Below are 15,016 nucleotides of genomic sequence, written 5' to 3'. Positions count from 1 at the left end.
GGGTGAATCTCGAGACCGCGGTTAGGCTTGTGTTGTGGGCCATACAAAGTTCCCTAAGAATGGGGGACCAGGGAGATGGGTTCTTTTTTTCTTTTTTTTCCGGAGCTGGGGACCGAACCCAGGGCCTTGCGCTTGCTAGGCAAGTGCTCTACCACTGAGCTAAATCCCCAACCCCGGGAGATGGGTTCGTGAGTAGAGGCGTTTGCTGTTTGCTGCCAAGCCTGACCATCTCTGGGGACCGAACCCAGGGCCTTGTGCTTCCTAGGTAAGCGCTCTACCACTGAGCTAAATCCCCAGCGGCACCGCCCCCCCCAGCACCATCCTTCTTACATGTGCCTGATTGCTTCCCTCCCCACGGTACTTAAAACGTTTAAAGAGATAGTTCTCTGGGAATGTCTGTGGGCAGCAGGCCCTGGATGGGCGCCCCAACTCACCCTGTGATTATGGCTCCTCAAAAAGGTATCCAGCATCTCTGGACCAGGGCTAGATGGCTGGACGGCTCGCAGTTCACAGCTGCAGGCATTGCCCCGCCCACATAAAGCACCGCCTCCCACCCGCCCAGGAGGGCCCACCTCCAGGTGAGGGGTAGCTTTGGCTGGATCACGGGGATGGATCCCTTGTGTGAAAAAAGCGCAGAGGGCAGCTGCCTGTGCCTGGGTAGACCAGAATGGTTGGTAGGATTAGATGACCGGAAGTAAGGGCTTTGCACACAGCAGACAATTAAGTGGCGTGGCCTCAGGGGGTGGAGAGGGATAAGGAGTCAGCCCTCTTCGGCTCTGAGGAAAGCTCTGAAAGCCCGTGTCTCATTTTCCTCAACTATCAAAGGGCCATTAATCCGCAGAGGGTAAATATTAAGACACAGAGTGAGGCTGGGCAGGGGTGGTGCACGCCTTTAGCCCCAGCTCTTGGCTCTCGGGAGGCAAAGGCAGGAGGATCTCTGTGAGTTCATGGCCAGCCTGGTCTACCGAGAGAGTTCCAGGACAGCCAGGGCTAAAACAGAGAAACCCTGTTTTGGAAAAACAAACAAAACAAAAACAACTAAAAAAGCCCAGACAGAGCGTGAACCCTGAACTTCCAGGAAACCCCTCACAGCCAGCCCTTCCTGCCTTTGCTCTTCATCTCCAGGAGCAGGAAATTTCCCATCCGGAAAGACAGACGGTGGCTTTGCCTCTAGAGGATTCAAGTCTCAGGTGGGGAGCACGCTGGGCCTGGCTCAGTGGGATCTATTGAACTCCCAAACACTAACCTTTTTTTTTTTTTTTTTTTTTTAATCTTTCAAGAGCACTAACCTTTCAGGGTTCACCTGTTCCTGTTTTCAGGGGACACAGGTCTGTAGATAGACTTGGAGGGGTCACACGCATGCGCAGGCGAACACCCGCTCAGGCCCTGCCCTAATCTCCTCAGCAGGTAAAGGGAACCAGATAGGCCTACTTCCAGGGACCAGGAATAATGAGGATCCCCTTCCGTTGGGAAACTGGGGACCAGAGCCCTCCTCTGCCATCGGAACTTCCCTCAGCGTTCCCTTTGTGGAGAACCCTTCCCAAATAGTGACCATCCAAAAATGAGTGTCAGTGACTGGAAGGAGAAGTTGCCCAGGGGAGGGGCCAGCATGCTCTATCACCCTGCTTCTCAGTCCTGGGACTATCTGGGATCCTGACTTGGGGTGAGGAGCCGGGTGGGAAGGGCTCCCTCTTACGAGTTCCAAGTCTGGGCCTTCCTAACCCTCTGCCTGCCATTCAGGTCCGGCGGGTCAGAGGGGTGGGGGCGGGGAGGCAAGCAGCCCTTTGTTGTCTAAAAGGACAGAGGGATTAACTACCTCCAGCCTCCTGGTGGCCCTCCCTGAAGCTGCTGACAGCCCTGCCTCCCTGGGGAGCTGCGGGGCAGCCTTCCTGCGTTCTGTGACCTCCGAGAAGAAAAATTCGTCACTGGATGGCTGAGCAATCCAGGCGGGCCCTAGAAAGATGACATTGAGTCACCTGGGCCCTCATCGCTCTGACAGCCACGGACGGATTTGGCGGCTAATTAGCTCTTACTGGAACTGGCCAGATCTGTCATCTTCCTCCGGAAGTGCCAGGCAGGATTAGCCGCTTCTCCCGGAGGCTGGAGCCTGCCTCATCCTAGAAAGGGGGACTCTGAGGGAGGTGGACAGAGAGCGGGGAGACAGCCGTCCCTCCACCGGGAAATCTCACTTCTGGGAATTTGTCCCAGTGGAACAATACCAACAGGAAAAAAGGCTGGCAGCTAAGCGCGTCCCTTCAGGAATTGTTTATAAAGCCCATCCTTGGAATGCCCCGCCTCCTGCGATGCCCAGCGGTTGGGGAGGGGGAAGCGGTCAAGGCCTTGGCAGGCTTACCCATCATGGAGTTATGACCTGTGAGGAGGATGGGGGACATGGCCACGGTGTGTGGGGAGTCATGAGTTTGTCACCCTGATATATGAACTTGCACATCTCCAGCCAAGACTGCCGTGACCCTAAATGTGCCTGTTTCTGACCCAGTGATCCACATAAGGCCACCCAGCTCCCTGCAACCCACAACTCTTGTTTAAATCAACTTCTAGAATGCGTTTAGACCTTGAATCTTAGCGGCATCTTGTCAGATGGAGCTAGCATCAAGACTCCTGCCAGGCTGGGTGAGGCACTACCGCCAGTGACAAAGTCCTGGTCTCCCTCTTCCCCTTTCCCAGGCCACCCCAGTCAGGTCAGAGGACATCCTGACCCCTGGGATCTGGGCAAAGTTCGGGATGTTTTAGCACCGGGCTTTTCTGCCAGAGTCAGGTGTTCCTGGGGTGGGGGTCGGGGGGGGTCCATGAATTGCATCCAAAACTGGTCCAGGGGTTGGAGGGCCCTGCGACCAGGGTCCACCTAAAAGCAACAGCTGGACTAAGTTCCACAGGAAGCATGGGGCAACTTCCTGCTGGAGCCATAAGGTCCTTGGTAGAGTTGGTGAGCACGAGGGGACTGAGTGTGTGTGTGTGTGTGTGTGTGTGTGTGTGTGTGTGTGTGTGTTCATGTGCATGTGTACAGGAACCTCAGCGCTTGCACTTCTCTGGGCACACTGGCTGAAAGAGTTGATGGAAACACGGCCTCATCATCCCTCCTGGGATAGGTTCTTAGTGTGGCTCAACATTTGTGTGCCCACGGCAGGAGCTGCTCCAGGGCGGTGCTTCCTAGTTATGGTAGCCTTTCCACCCGTCCAGCAGCTCCTCCAGCAGCTCCACCAGCTCTTCCTCAGGTTCCCGGGTTGGACGTGTGGTGTTTGCCAGCACACTGTGTCTTCTCAAGGCCCCAGCAGATGCCAGCCCCTTCGGGGGCAGGAGAGGGAGCCTCCAGTTCTCCAAGTCCACTTGTCCTGCGTTGCATTCCCACCTGCTCCCACGGCTTGCTTTGACACGTGTGCAAACCTGTGGTGGGAGAGATTTATCACAGGTCCCCAGACACCCTCCCGAGACCTGGTTTCCATCCTTCCTGCTGCTGGGCACGAAGAACATCTCCAAAGCCAGACTAATAGAGTTCCTACGGGGACATGCTCCAGCTTAGCTTCCTTCACCTAGGTCTTTGTTACAATGGTGGGAGTGCTTTATCAGATGCACACAGCCGTCTGGGCGGATGAACCCTCCAGCAGGGCCGCTTGACCTGAGGGTCAGATGCAGAGCCTCCCCTCCAGTGAAGTCCCTCGTTCTCATTTGATGCGCATCTGTACTGGCTGGTTTTGTGTGTCAACTTGACACAAGCTGGAGTTATCACAGAGAAAGGAGCCTCCCTTGAGGAAATGCCTCCATGAGACCCAGCTGTAAGGCATTTTTGCAACTAGGTGGGAGGGCCCATTGTGGGTGGTGCCATCCCTGGGCTGGTGGTCCTGGGTTCTATAAGAGAGCAAGCTGAGCAAGCCAGGGGAAGCAAGCCAGTAAGTAACATCCCTCCATGGCCTCTGCATCAGCTCCTGCTTCCTGCCCTGCTTGAGTTCCAGTCCTGACTTCCTTTGGTGATGAACAGCAATGTGGAAGTGTGAGCTGAATAAACCCTTTCCTCCCCAGTTTGCTTCTTGGTCCTGATGTTTGTGCAGGAATAGGAACCCTGACTAAGATATCTCAGCCCAGAGCTTGGCTTTGCTAATGGTTGTATGTTTTATAAATGCACACGATTTATACGTAGAATATATACATTATGTATACATAAGGTTGAAGGTGCATGTCAACATTAGCACTTCCCTACCTTGCCCAAAGCCAAAAGTTTCAAGTCCCAGCACTACAAGAAACTAAAATAAAATCTGTTATTTAGCTGGGTATATTGGTGCCAGATTGTGACTTAACACTCAGCAGGCCCAGGCAGGAGAATCACAGGTTCAAAATACAGCTGGCCTACAGTGCAAGACGGTCTCAAAACAGCACGTTAGAAAATGGACGCAGCTCAGTGGTAGCCTACTTCCTGGCGTGGGGTCACAGTGCTGGGATCAATAGTGCATGTGCGTGTTCGTGTGTGTAAAACACCGAGGTCTTTGCAAACACCAGAGCCCGTAGAGTAACCATCCAGGCGAGGGCAACAGGGAATGCAGTTCATCGCAGCTCAGTAGCTGGTGTTGGTTTGGACACAGGGCAGATTATGTTAGGCGTATTTATAGCAGTTTGGGGAAATGTCTCCTGCTTTAACACAATCCTGTGTGCACAATGAAGCAGAATCACACTACAATAAGTACACATCACTTCTTCATAAGAGGCTTTGGGGAGCATCTGGTGTGGTCTCAGAGAGTACAGAGGTCACCTAGATTATTAGACACTGCCAGTCTTGCTCGTGGGAGCTTTGCGGTGCTACGACTAAAGAAACCCCATTTTATGCTAGGTGTAAAATATCTTGGTATCCAGTCCCTGGGATTTTGTTTTGTTTTGTTTTGTTTTTGTTTGTTTGCTTCTGTGTAACTTTTTAAAAAAAATATTCACTTATTTAATGTGTTTTGTTTTCAGACACACCAGAAGAGGGCATCAGATCTCATTACAGATGGTTGTGAGCCACCATGTGGTTGCTGGGAATTGAACTCAGGACCCCTGGAAGAGCAGTCAGTGCTCTTAACCACTGAACCATCTCTCCAGCCTGTAACTTTTTTTTTTTAAGATTTATTTCATGTGAGTACACTGTCATCACCAGAAGAGGGCATCGGATTCCATTACAGATGGTTAAGTCACCATGTGGTTGCTGGGAATTGAACTCGGGACCTTTGGAAGAGCATCTTAACCGCTGAGCCATCTCTCCAGCCCCTCAAACCTTATTTTTAATGATGGTTCTCAAATGCTTTAACCTCCCATATTGCCCATTACCTACCAGAGGTAGTGGAAAAGGATACGGGGGAAGTGGACCTGTTTAAAAAGGTTCTTTGGAGCAAACACTCCCATCCCCCATCTGTGTCGTCCGGAAATCGGCAGTTCACAGGTCAGCAGCGGCAGCTCGATTTACCCGCAAACACTTCACAGATGCACCTGCAGTCCAGCTCGGCAGAGGCGGGACAGCAAGCAAGAGTCGGCAGCAGTGGCACTGCCCAGCAGAGACAGCCAGGTCTCAGCCTCAGCACGAGTCGGCAGGAGGGACCAGGAGGGTCGCCAGGAGAAGTTCTTGGCTGTGCCTCTCAGGGAAGCGAAGATCAGTGAGGATGTGAAACCCAAAGCATTGCACAGCTAACTCTGTAAGCAAGCCTACCTCAGCCTTGTCAGTGTTCAAGTCCTTTTTATACTCCCTCCAAACATCACCTGCCCTCCACTGGGGCTGCCTTGTCTTGTGTCTGTCTCAGCTGACATCACCCTGCCAATCAGCCCGAGTCTAAGGAAGTGACAGAACACTGCAGTACGCCACCAGAAGTCCCTTGGTGTGTTTCTATGGAATCCCAACAAATGCAGCTCAACTATGCAGCGTAAGGCGGACCAATACATTCGTGTCGTTGGCAAAGAATCTTCCCTCATGAGTCCTGTCACATGCTTGCTTTAGCAGAACATCCTCCCTCCTGTGTCTGCTTCAGCGAAATGTTCCTTCCCGAGTCGGCCTTAGCCTTTCACATCTGTGTCCACTTTAACGGAACGTTCCTTCACATGTTTGCCCCAGCAAAACGCCATCCAGCCGACTTTCCAGAGAACCCTTAGGTCGTGTTTATCACTTGGCGGTCTTCACTTGATTGCACAGACACTGAAGGCCTTCGGGTCCGTTTCCCCCTTTAAAAGTCCTTCCTCAGACCTCTCCTTCAAGGCAATCTTAAATTTGGCTCAGAAATTGTTCGGCCCACCAGTAATCAATATTTTTTTTTCTTTTTTTCAGAGCCGGGGACCGAACCCAGGGCCTTGCGCTCGCTAGGCAAGCGCTCTTCCGCTGAGCTAAATCCCCAACCCCAATCAATATTTTTTTTTCTGGTTCTTTTTTTCGGAGCTGGGGACTGAACCCAGGGCCTTGAGCTTCCTAGGCAAGCGCTCTACCACTGAGCTAAATCCCCAACCCCCAATCAATATTTTTAATTTGAATGAGTCTCTGGTCTCTTCCCAGGGGTCACAAACACCACAAAAGGGGGAGCCAGGTATGGCCTGGCCCTACAGAGGGCTCAGGAGTCACCTGGGCTTTTAGTGACCTCCACTCCCTTCTGGGCAGACAGGAAGTCATACATCTCTTTCTTTGAAGAGGCAACCCAGCCTGTCTGACATTCCTGCTTTCCCTAGTGGTTACCCATGAGCATAAGGTCTTGGGATATGTAATTTTTCCCTGCCTTTCTATGCTGTGAATTCCATGGTCTTTCCATCCTTGTCCCCTCACATCCCCTGCCCCACGCCTCCCCAGAGGGCTTTCTCCAGGTGTCAGTCAGCAGTGGGCCATGGGGGTTATTAGAGCAAGTTATGACAGTCATGCAACGGATGGGACAGTTTCTTATACAGTTCAGCTTGTTCCTGCTCTGAGGCTAATGAATTCGCTTGCTCCTGAACAGTACTCAGGCCTGCCTTTCTTTCACTCTTTCTCCTCTTCAATCTAAACCACATGAAGGTACGGCCAAATGTCCTCCCGCACTCTAAGGGGGTTCTTTGTGGTCCATGACTTTGCACTCCTAGAATCGTGTTCACCCTAAATGCTTCCTGGGAATGGTAGGTACTTTATAGCTTTTTGGGGGACGCTACATCACTGAGAATGTTTGTGTTCTGTCTTCTGCTAGGCTGGCCCTTTCCAATGAGCCAAATTCAGGCAGGGAGTCTTTCCCACTTTCAAGCCAACTGGCTGGCCTGTAGTCACCTAGCTTCAGTGTCCTTGAGACAGCCAATGCCAGTTTTATACACTTGATTTTAAATCACTTGCACAACAGTTTTTTTGAGACAGGGTTTCTCTGTGTAGCCCTGGCTGTCCTGGAGCTCGCTCTGAGGACCAGGCTGGCTCAAACTCAACAGATCTGGCTGCCTCTACTTCCCACGCACTGGGATAAGAGGTGTGCACCACCACCGCCCAGCTCAGTGATTCAAGAATGAAATTACAGGCATAGGCGGGCTGATGCCTTTAGTCTCAGCACTCAGGAGGCAGAGGCAAGGGGATCTCTGAGTTTGAAGATAGCCTGGTCTACAGAACTAGTGCCTAACAAAACCCTCTTCAGCTTGGTACCCTGCTTCTGGACCCGAGGTGTTTTCCTGATTCTTGGGGGTTTACCTCAGGACCATCTGCAAATAAACAGTGCATTCATGACACCCGAATTCACACCCCACACCCCCAGCCCCTAGCCGAGGTTTCTCTGTGTAGCCCCTGGCTATCCTGGAACTGCTCTGTAGACCAGGTTAGCCTTGAGCTTGAGAGATCTGCCTGCCTCTGCTTTCCAGGCGATGGGATCAACGGTGTGCACCGCTGTGCCTGGCCTAATGGCTCTTCTGCTTCTCCAGCATGACTCGTCTGTCACCTTTCTCTTGTAGGAGTGGGTCTCCCTCCATCCTGCAACCTGACTCTATACACCCTCTCAGTTCAGCTATGTCACTTTAACCAGTGACTGACTGCATGTTGCATGATATAACGTGTGTGGCCGGCTGAACCATGAGCTGCCTTTAGACAGGTCTTCATTCCTTGGGCGCTATCTGAGACCTGGGGATTAATCATTGTGTTTCTTTGAACTTGTCTCTGCGCTCATCCGTGTGTGCCTTCCCTGGCACCTCTGACTGGAGCCTCAACCATTCCGTTCCTTCATTTGCCCTGGTTCCGGTTCCTTCTGGGTGTAGAGCTCTCACCTTGGGAGCCATCTCGTGAGAGTCACATCCTCCTGTTTCTTGGGATGAACCCTCCCACACTCCTGTGTGCATTCCTGCTAGTCCGGAAATCCAGGAACCCAGAGCCTTGTAAAGGTTAGTCAACTGCTCTGCCATTAAGCCACAGTCCAGCCAAATGTCTTCCTCTGGTGCCCAGGCTGCCCTGGGAACCTGCACTGGTGACCTTCTGAGGGTTGGGATTATACAGGTGTGAAACAACTGGCCCCAAATTCCTCCTTAAAGAGTCGCAGATACTCCAGGCTGACCTCAAACTCTCTAGGTAGTCCAGAGAAGGACCCTGAGCTTGATTCTGCATTCTCCACCTCCAGAGAGCTGGGAGTATAAACAGGCAATACCAGGACCATGGTGCCGGGGACTGAGGTCGGGGGCCGGGTGTATGCCCCACAAGTGCTCCACTTAACTGAGCCTCATCTCCAGCCTGGCTTTGGCTCAGTGGGTAGAGTTACTGGTCACCCAGCCTAACCACTGAAATTTGAACCCCTGGACCCACCACCTGTGAGCATCGGCTCCTGCAGGGACCTCTGACCTTCATGCAGGTGTGCTCACTTGATGAAGGTAATTTTTTTTTTTTTTTTTTTTGGTTCTTTTTTTCGGAGCTGGGGACCGAACCCAGGGCCTTGCGCTTCCTAGGCAAGCGCTCTACCACTGAGCTAAATCCCCAACCCCGATGAAGGTAATTTTAAGAGAATTAAAAGGTATGAAAATGTCTAACTCTCCCTCGTACCTTTGATCACATGGGTCCAGAAATAGGATCCCATTAGCCTGGCGTCTTGTAGCTTGTGGAGCTGGCTGGAGGATCCTGCCATTCCAACTCTTGACCCTGTGTTTCTCCCCTAACCCCCTCCCCATTTCCAGGATTCCCACCCCCACCCCCATGCTCTGAAATTGTGCAAGATGTGCAAGATACTTGTTCACTTCTGTGCTGGCTTTTCCTTTGGGATCCTATGTCCATGAGCCTGGGGATGTTTTTTGTTGTTATTATTATTATTATTATTGCTGTTGTTGTTACTATTACTATTGTTATTTATTACTTTCTCCCATGTCATGGCGATGCTGGCTGTGGGGCAATAAACAAGGGAATCTGATGAAGATGGCAGCCCATACGACCAACCCTAGGTCCCACTGTCCCCCCATACTTGCATCCTTGGTAGCAGATTTGGGGAACACTTGAGGGAATCTGAGTATCTTTAGGGGAGGCTCTCTAAAGCAGTGGTTCTCAACCTTCCTAATGCTGCGACCCTTCGACACAGCTCATCACGTGGTGGTGAACCCCCTGACCATAAAGTTATTATTTTTTTTCTTTTTTTCGGAGCTGGGGACAGAACCCAGGGCCTTGCACTTGCTAGGCAAGCGCTCCACCACTGAGCTAAATCCCCAACCCCCCATAAAGTTATTTTTATCCCTACTGCATGGCTGTAGTTTGGCTGTTATGAATCATAAACCTGTATTTCCTGGTGGTCTTAGGGGGCTCCTGTGAACGAGTCATTAGGCTCCCAAAGGCATTGAGACCCACAGGTTGAGAACCAGCGCTCTAAAGCCAGGCACTTAACTGTCCCACACAAATGAGTGTGACTCCTTCCAGCCTGACCAGGGAACATTCAGGTGGCTCTGCTCTGGGGTATGGGCTAAGATCTTTGGGCTCATCAGTCGGTCACCTTGCTGCCTTGGGACCCTGATTGCTGACACGGGTTCTGGGCACTTGGTTTGCCAATATGGATGCTTCATGGCACCATGGTCCTGGTGTGGGAGAGACCCTGCTTATGACTGAGGACCCAGCTCATTGGGTAGGTTCAGAGTTTCATGAACACGCCTGACTTCTAGTCCAGGCTCTGGAACACTCACCAGCTCTCCCTCTCAACCCTCTTCCCTAGGCAAGCAATGCCCACCCAAGTCACTGAGTGGCCTGGGGGTTGGAGCCAGGTGAGCTGAGGTGACAAGGTGTGTCTGTGACAGCCTAGGGACACTCTGTGTCACGAGACCAGAGACACACTCCAAGGGCATGTTCTTTCCTTCAGTATTTGCTCACCTGGATTGCAGGTCATTGAGAACTGGGGAATGTGTGGCAAGCAAGACACTGGACACGGGGGACTTCTCTGGGCAGCTTCCTCTCACAGGGCAGAGCTTAAAGACTTGAGGGGCTTGAGGAGTCACCATGATCCATTGTTGCCATTTTAGACAGGAGGGGCTGGGAGCGCTGGGCCCAGAGCCAGCAGAAGCCACATTAACAATTAAGGTCTTTGCCTCATTCATTCCCCATCCTTGCATGAAATATTCAGACACCAGAGGAGCTCGGTCTCGGATCTCTGCAGTGTGTGTGTGTATGTGCCTGTGCTTTGGACTGCTACTTGTAGCTTTGGGCTTGAGGTAGCACCCGAGGCCAGGCATGCAGAGCATCTGGAAGCTGCTGGGCTGGATGGCAGGAGCAGCTGCCAGCTGTCATAGGGATATACATAGCCTGACTCAAAGCTGCATTTGGAGCCTGGAACTTAGCACCTAAGCGAACCCTATGCTGTGGGACTGCCCTCTGAACCTGACAGCCACTGCTATCTGCTTCACAGCAGCTGTGACCCTCAACACTGGGTCAGTTGACATTCCCTCAAAGGAGGAGGGTTGGGGAGGGCGGTTAGGTACCCCCACGCTCCCCGCTCCGCTCCCCGACAGACATTCCAGCCACTTCCTCCTACACCACCTTTCTCATGGGTCACTGGCCAACTTATTCCTGGTTAGTTAGACTAGCACTAACGAGGAACTTAGGCGGGGCAGGTTAACGGAAGGGGAGGGAACTCTTACTGATGTAGCTATAGGAGACTTGTTATCCATGCTAGCTATTAGTCCTGCTGTTGTTGAAGTTGGCTGTCGGAGCTCCAGAGAAGGGATGGTGGTAACAAACTTACAGTCTCCTCCACTCAGCTCCACTGCCCGGGGCCTCCTCTCACCCCTACACCTCCACTGAGCTCTCCCAAGATGCTCAAGCCACCCGGAAGGAGGCCTGCGGTGTGTAGGTGATTGGAACCACTGCGTGGATGAAGGTTTCATTTTTCCCCGCTGGAGCTGTCACCCTGGAGGACCTGAAGGCAGAGCACTGCAGGCCATAGGGACACCACAAGGAGACAAATGGCAGCCACAAAGCTCAGAACAAATTGAATTGTCTCCGCAGTTTCCCTGCTGAGCAGAAGCGCTCCCTCGGTGTGTGCTCTGCTCACCCGCCCCCGCGCCCCCCCCTCCGCCACCGCCCGCCAGTCTCAATGGAGCAACACCCCCAGCACAGTCTTTGCTCTGTGGGGACCCTCTAGGGAGCTTGCCGCTGCGACTTGCTTCCTGGGGGGTGAAAGCAGATCTGCAGCTTCCTCAGGCGCGGACTCTAAGTCCCTCCGTTTTTAAAGTGTGCGGAGCTGGGCCCCAAGAACACCAGATCCCTCTACTCAGCGATTCCCTGGAGCTGTGTGCAGGGGTCATCTTCTTCCCACCCCTTTCTCCAGCTCACTTACCAGGAGGGAGGAGGGAGGAGGGAGGAGGGAGGAGGGAAGAGGGAGGAGGGAGGAGGGAAGAGGGAGGAGGGAGGAGGGAGGAGGGAGGAGGGAGGAAGACTGGAATTAGCTCAACCTGTGTGGTTCCCAAGCCCTGATCAAAGTGAGCCAAGACAGCCAAGGCGGCTGGCTCTCCTGCTTCAGGCCACAGCTGGGCCTGCCTTTGAGCTTAGACCTCATATTCATTCCTTCCTTCCTTCCTTCCTTTCTTCCTTCCTTCCTTCCTTCCTTCCTTTCTTTCTTTCTTTCTTTCTTTCTTTCTTTCTTTCTTTCTTTCTTTCATTTTTGCTCTCTCTGTCTCTGTGTCTGTCTGTCTCTGTCTCTCTCGCTCGCTCTCCAGAATCTCTGTAGCTCAGGCTGACCTGGAATTCAGATATCCCCCTGCCTCTGCCTCTGAGCTCTAGGATTAATGACCTGTACTACCCATGGTACTCTTTCTTGTTTTTTTTTTTTTTAAATATCGCATTTATTTCTGGGTGAGGGTTTATGTATGCAAGAGCCCACTACGGAGGTCAGAGGACAACTTGAGAGAGTAAGGTCTCTCCTTCCATCACTGTGTCCTGGGAATTAATTTAGGTTGTCAGATCGGGCTTCAGGCCCCTTTACCTGCGGAGCCATCTGGCCGGCCACTCCTCCCCTTCGAACCGGCCACTAACAGGACAACCCTAAGGCCATTCCACTTGCTGTTCCTTTCACCTGCACAGCCTCCCCGCTTACCTTTGTCCTTGTCGCTCGGGCTTAGATCCTAGCTCCTACGTCCTAGTCCCTCCCAGAACACAGATCTAAGGCAACTGAATTCTCTGCATAGCGCTGCAGACAGCCTCACCGATTCTTCTCACGTTGTACTCTTCCCTCCTCCCAAGAATGCCAAGTACCCTCAGAGGGCAGTGGCCTCTTATCCCGGGATAATTCCCCCGGGGTGGGGAAGGTGTGAGAGGGCACACGCGGTGGTTCAGTAAACGGCTAACTGTAAAAGGGGACGTCAGCTGCTGCGCGGGCACGCGCTCCAGGCCCTGAGTAGCTTACCCCGGTATGTGCGCGCGCCGGGTGGGCTATTTCCTCGTAGGTCCAGGGGAAACGCATCCTTCCCTTGGCACGCTGGCTGCAGAAGCGCCGTTAAATGCGCTTTTGGGGACCCGACATAAAGGCGTACAAGAGCCGTATGCTCCGCAGCGATGCGGGGCGAGGGAAGGTCGCTGCGTACCTAAGGAGCCCAGCTATACGGCTAGGGTGGAAGATCTTCCCTCGCCTTTCTCAGAGGTCTCCACCTAGCGAAGTGCATATGTTCCTCCAACCCCAGGGATTTAGCGTTGTGGTGCGCGGAGGGGAAGGGCTCTGAGAACCGCTCTGGGAAATGGGCAGGTCCACGGCCCCCACCAGGTCAGGGGAAGAAGGGAGAGAGATCTGGTCCTAAGATAAGGCTGGCAAGGCTCTACAGTCCTGGGCTGCGGGTGGGAAGACAGCTCCGCTGCGACATTAGGCAGGGACCCAGGTGGAGAGGGTTGGTGGCCCAGAAAGGGACAAAGAGCAGCCCTGCCCGACCCCCCACGTCAGGGTCCTATTGTTCCTCCTCTCTCGGACTGTACTGAACTCTGTGCTCCGGGGAGGGAGGGAGGGAGCTGTGCCCGCCCGGTGGGCATTTGTTTATTTAGGGTGAGAAAGGGAGGGAGGGTTAGGGACGCAGGCCGGATAAGGGACGCGCATTTTCGCGCGTCGCCTTTAAGGGAAGCCCTGCCCTACCTTTCCCACCGTTCCCCGCCACCCCCTAGCCCTACCTGCATTTTAAAACCCCTTGTAGTCCTGGGATTGGCCCAGGCCGCGTCCTCCGGGCGAAGAAACTTGAACCGGGGGTTGGGGGGGGAGGAGGGTACAAGGCTCCGCGGTTGGAAGATACCATCTTTGCAGCCTCCCCGCGCGCGCCCCGCCCTTCCCGCACACCCCCGAACCTGCCCAATCAGACCTGTGGGAGGGCGGGACCGTGGCTCTAACGCGCCTCTGGCAGGGCGCCCGGCGGGTCAGCGCACCGCGTAGAGGGACCTCGGGGGCCTGCCGCGCCTCTGACCGCCTCCCTTTTGGAGGCGGGGCCCGGCTGCGGCGCCCCGCCCCCTCTCCGCCCGGGGTGGGCGGGGCGGCTGGGGCTCCCGGAGCGGGCCCGGGGGCGGGCCTCCGCCTGCTGCGCCCGAGCCCGGAGAGCCCGGGCACCGCGGCCGCCGACGCAGCCACCGTCCCGGTTCCTCAGCCTTGAGGCGCGCGCGGGTTCCCTGGTGACCCGAGAGAAGACCGCGGGAGGGAGCGCGAGGCGGCGCAGGGCGGGCCGCACGCGTCCCCGGCCGCCCCCCGCGCGCGCGTGGCCGGGCCCAGAGAAGCCCCGGCGCGGGGAGCGCCGGCCCGGCGCGGGCGAGGGCGATGCCGCGGTGACGGCCCCGCCATGGCGAAGCCCCCGGCGGTGGCGGCGGCGGCTGCGGCGGCGGCGTCGGAGGAGCTGAGCCAGGTGCCGGACGAGGAACTGCTGCGCTGGAGCAAGGAGGAGCTGGCGCGGCGGCTGCGGCGCGCCGAGGGCGAGAAGGTGGGCCTCATGCTGGAGCACGGCGGCCTGATGCGCGATGTGAACCGGCGGCTGCAGCAGCACCTGCTGGAGATCCGCGGCCTCAAGGACGTGAACCAGCGGCTGCAGGACGACAATCAGGAGCTGCGCGAGCTCTGCTGTTTCCTGGACGACGACCGGCAGAAAGGGCGCAAGCTGGCGCGCGAGTGGCAGCGCTTCGGGCGCCACGCGGCCGGCGCCGTGTGGCACGAGGTGGCCCGCTCGCAGCAGAAGCTGCGGGAGCTCGAGGCGCGCCAGGAGGCCCTGCTGCGCGAGAACCTAGAGCTGAAAGAGCTGGTGCTGCTGCTGGACGAGGAGCGCGCGGCGCTGGCGGCGGCGGGGGGCGCTGGCGGCAGCGGCGGCGGCGCGGGCTCCCGCAGCTCCATCGACAGCCAGGCCAGCCTGAGCGGTCCCCTGGCGGGCAGCGCCGCGGGCTCGGGGGCCCGCGACGTTGGCGACGGCAGCAGCACGTCCAGTGCGGGCAGCGGCGGCAGCCCGGACCACCACCACCACGTCCCACCGGCCCTGCTGCCCCCGGGGCCGCACAAGGGTCCGGAGGGCAAGGCCGGTGCCACGCGCCGGTCCCTGGATGACCTGTCAGCGCCGCCGCACCACCGAAGCATCCCTAACGGCCTGCACGGTAAGC

The 15,016-nt window shown here is 55.2% G+C and overlaps 1 protein-coding gene across 4 annotated transcripts in view; it reads left to right on the top strand.

Moving 5' to 3' along the window:
- The first annotated feature begins 13,894 nt into the window (after window positions 1-13,894).
- The window catches only part of Ccdc85c (coiled-coil domain containing 85C), a 70,894-nt gene continuing 69,772 nt past the window's right edge, over window positions 13,895-15,016 (top strand). For 2 of the 4 annotated variants that reach the window (XM_039113371.2, XM_006240553.3), the window contains exon 1: window positions 13,895-15,010. In XM_039113371.2, the coding sequence (XP_038969299.1) occupies window positions 14,215-15,010 (796 nt within the window). In that variant the 5' untranslated portion in view covers window positions 13,895-14,214. The remainder of the gene's footprint in view (window positions 15,011-15,016) is intronic. The other 2 variants (XM_039113373.2, XM_039113372.2) reach the window with 2 other exon arrangements.

The sequence above is a fragment of the Rattus norvegicus genome, chromosome 6 (genome assembly GCF_036323735.1).
Source record: "Rattus norvegicus strain BN/NHsdMcwi chromosome 6, GRCr8, whole genome shotgun sequence".
NCBI lineage: Eukaryota > Metazoa > Chordata > Mammalia > Rodentia > Muridae > Rattus > Rattus norvegicus.
The sequence above is the reverse complement of the archived record's forward strand: the minus strand, read 5'-3'. Positions and strand labels throughout refer to the sequence as shown.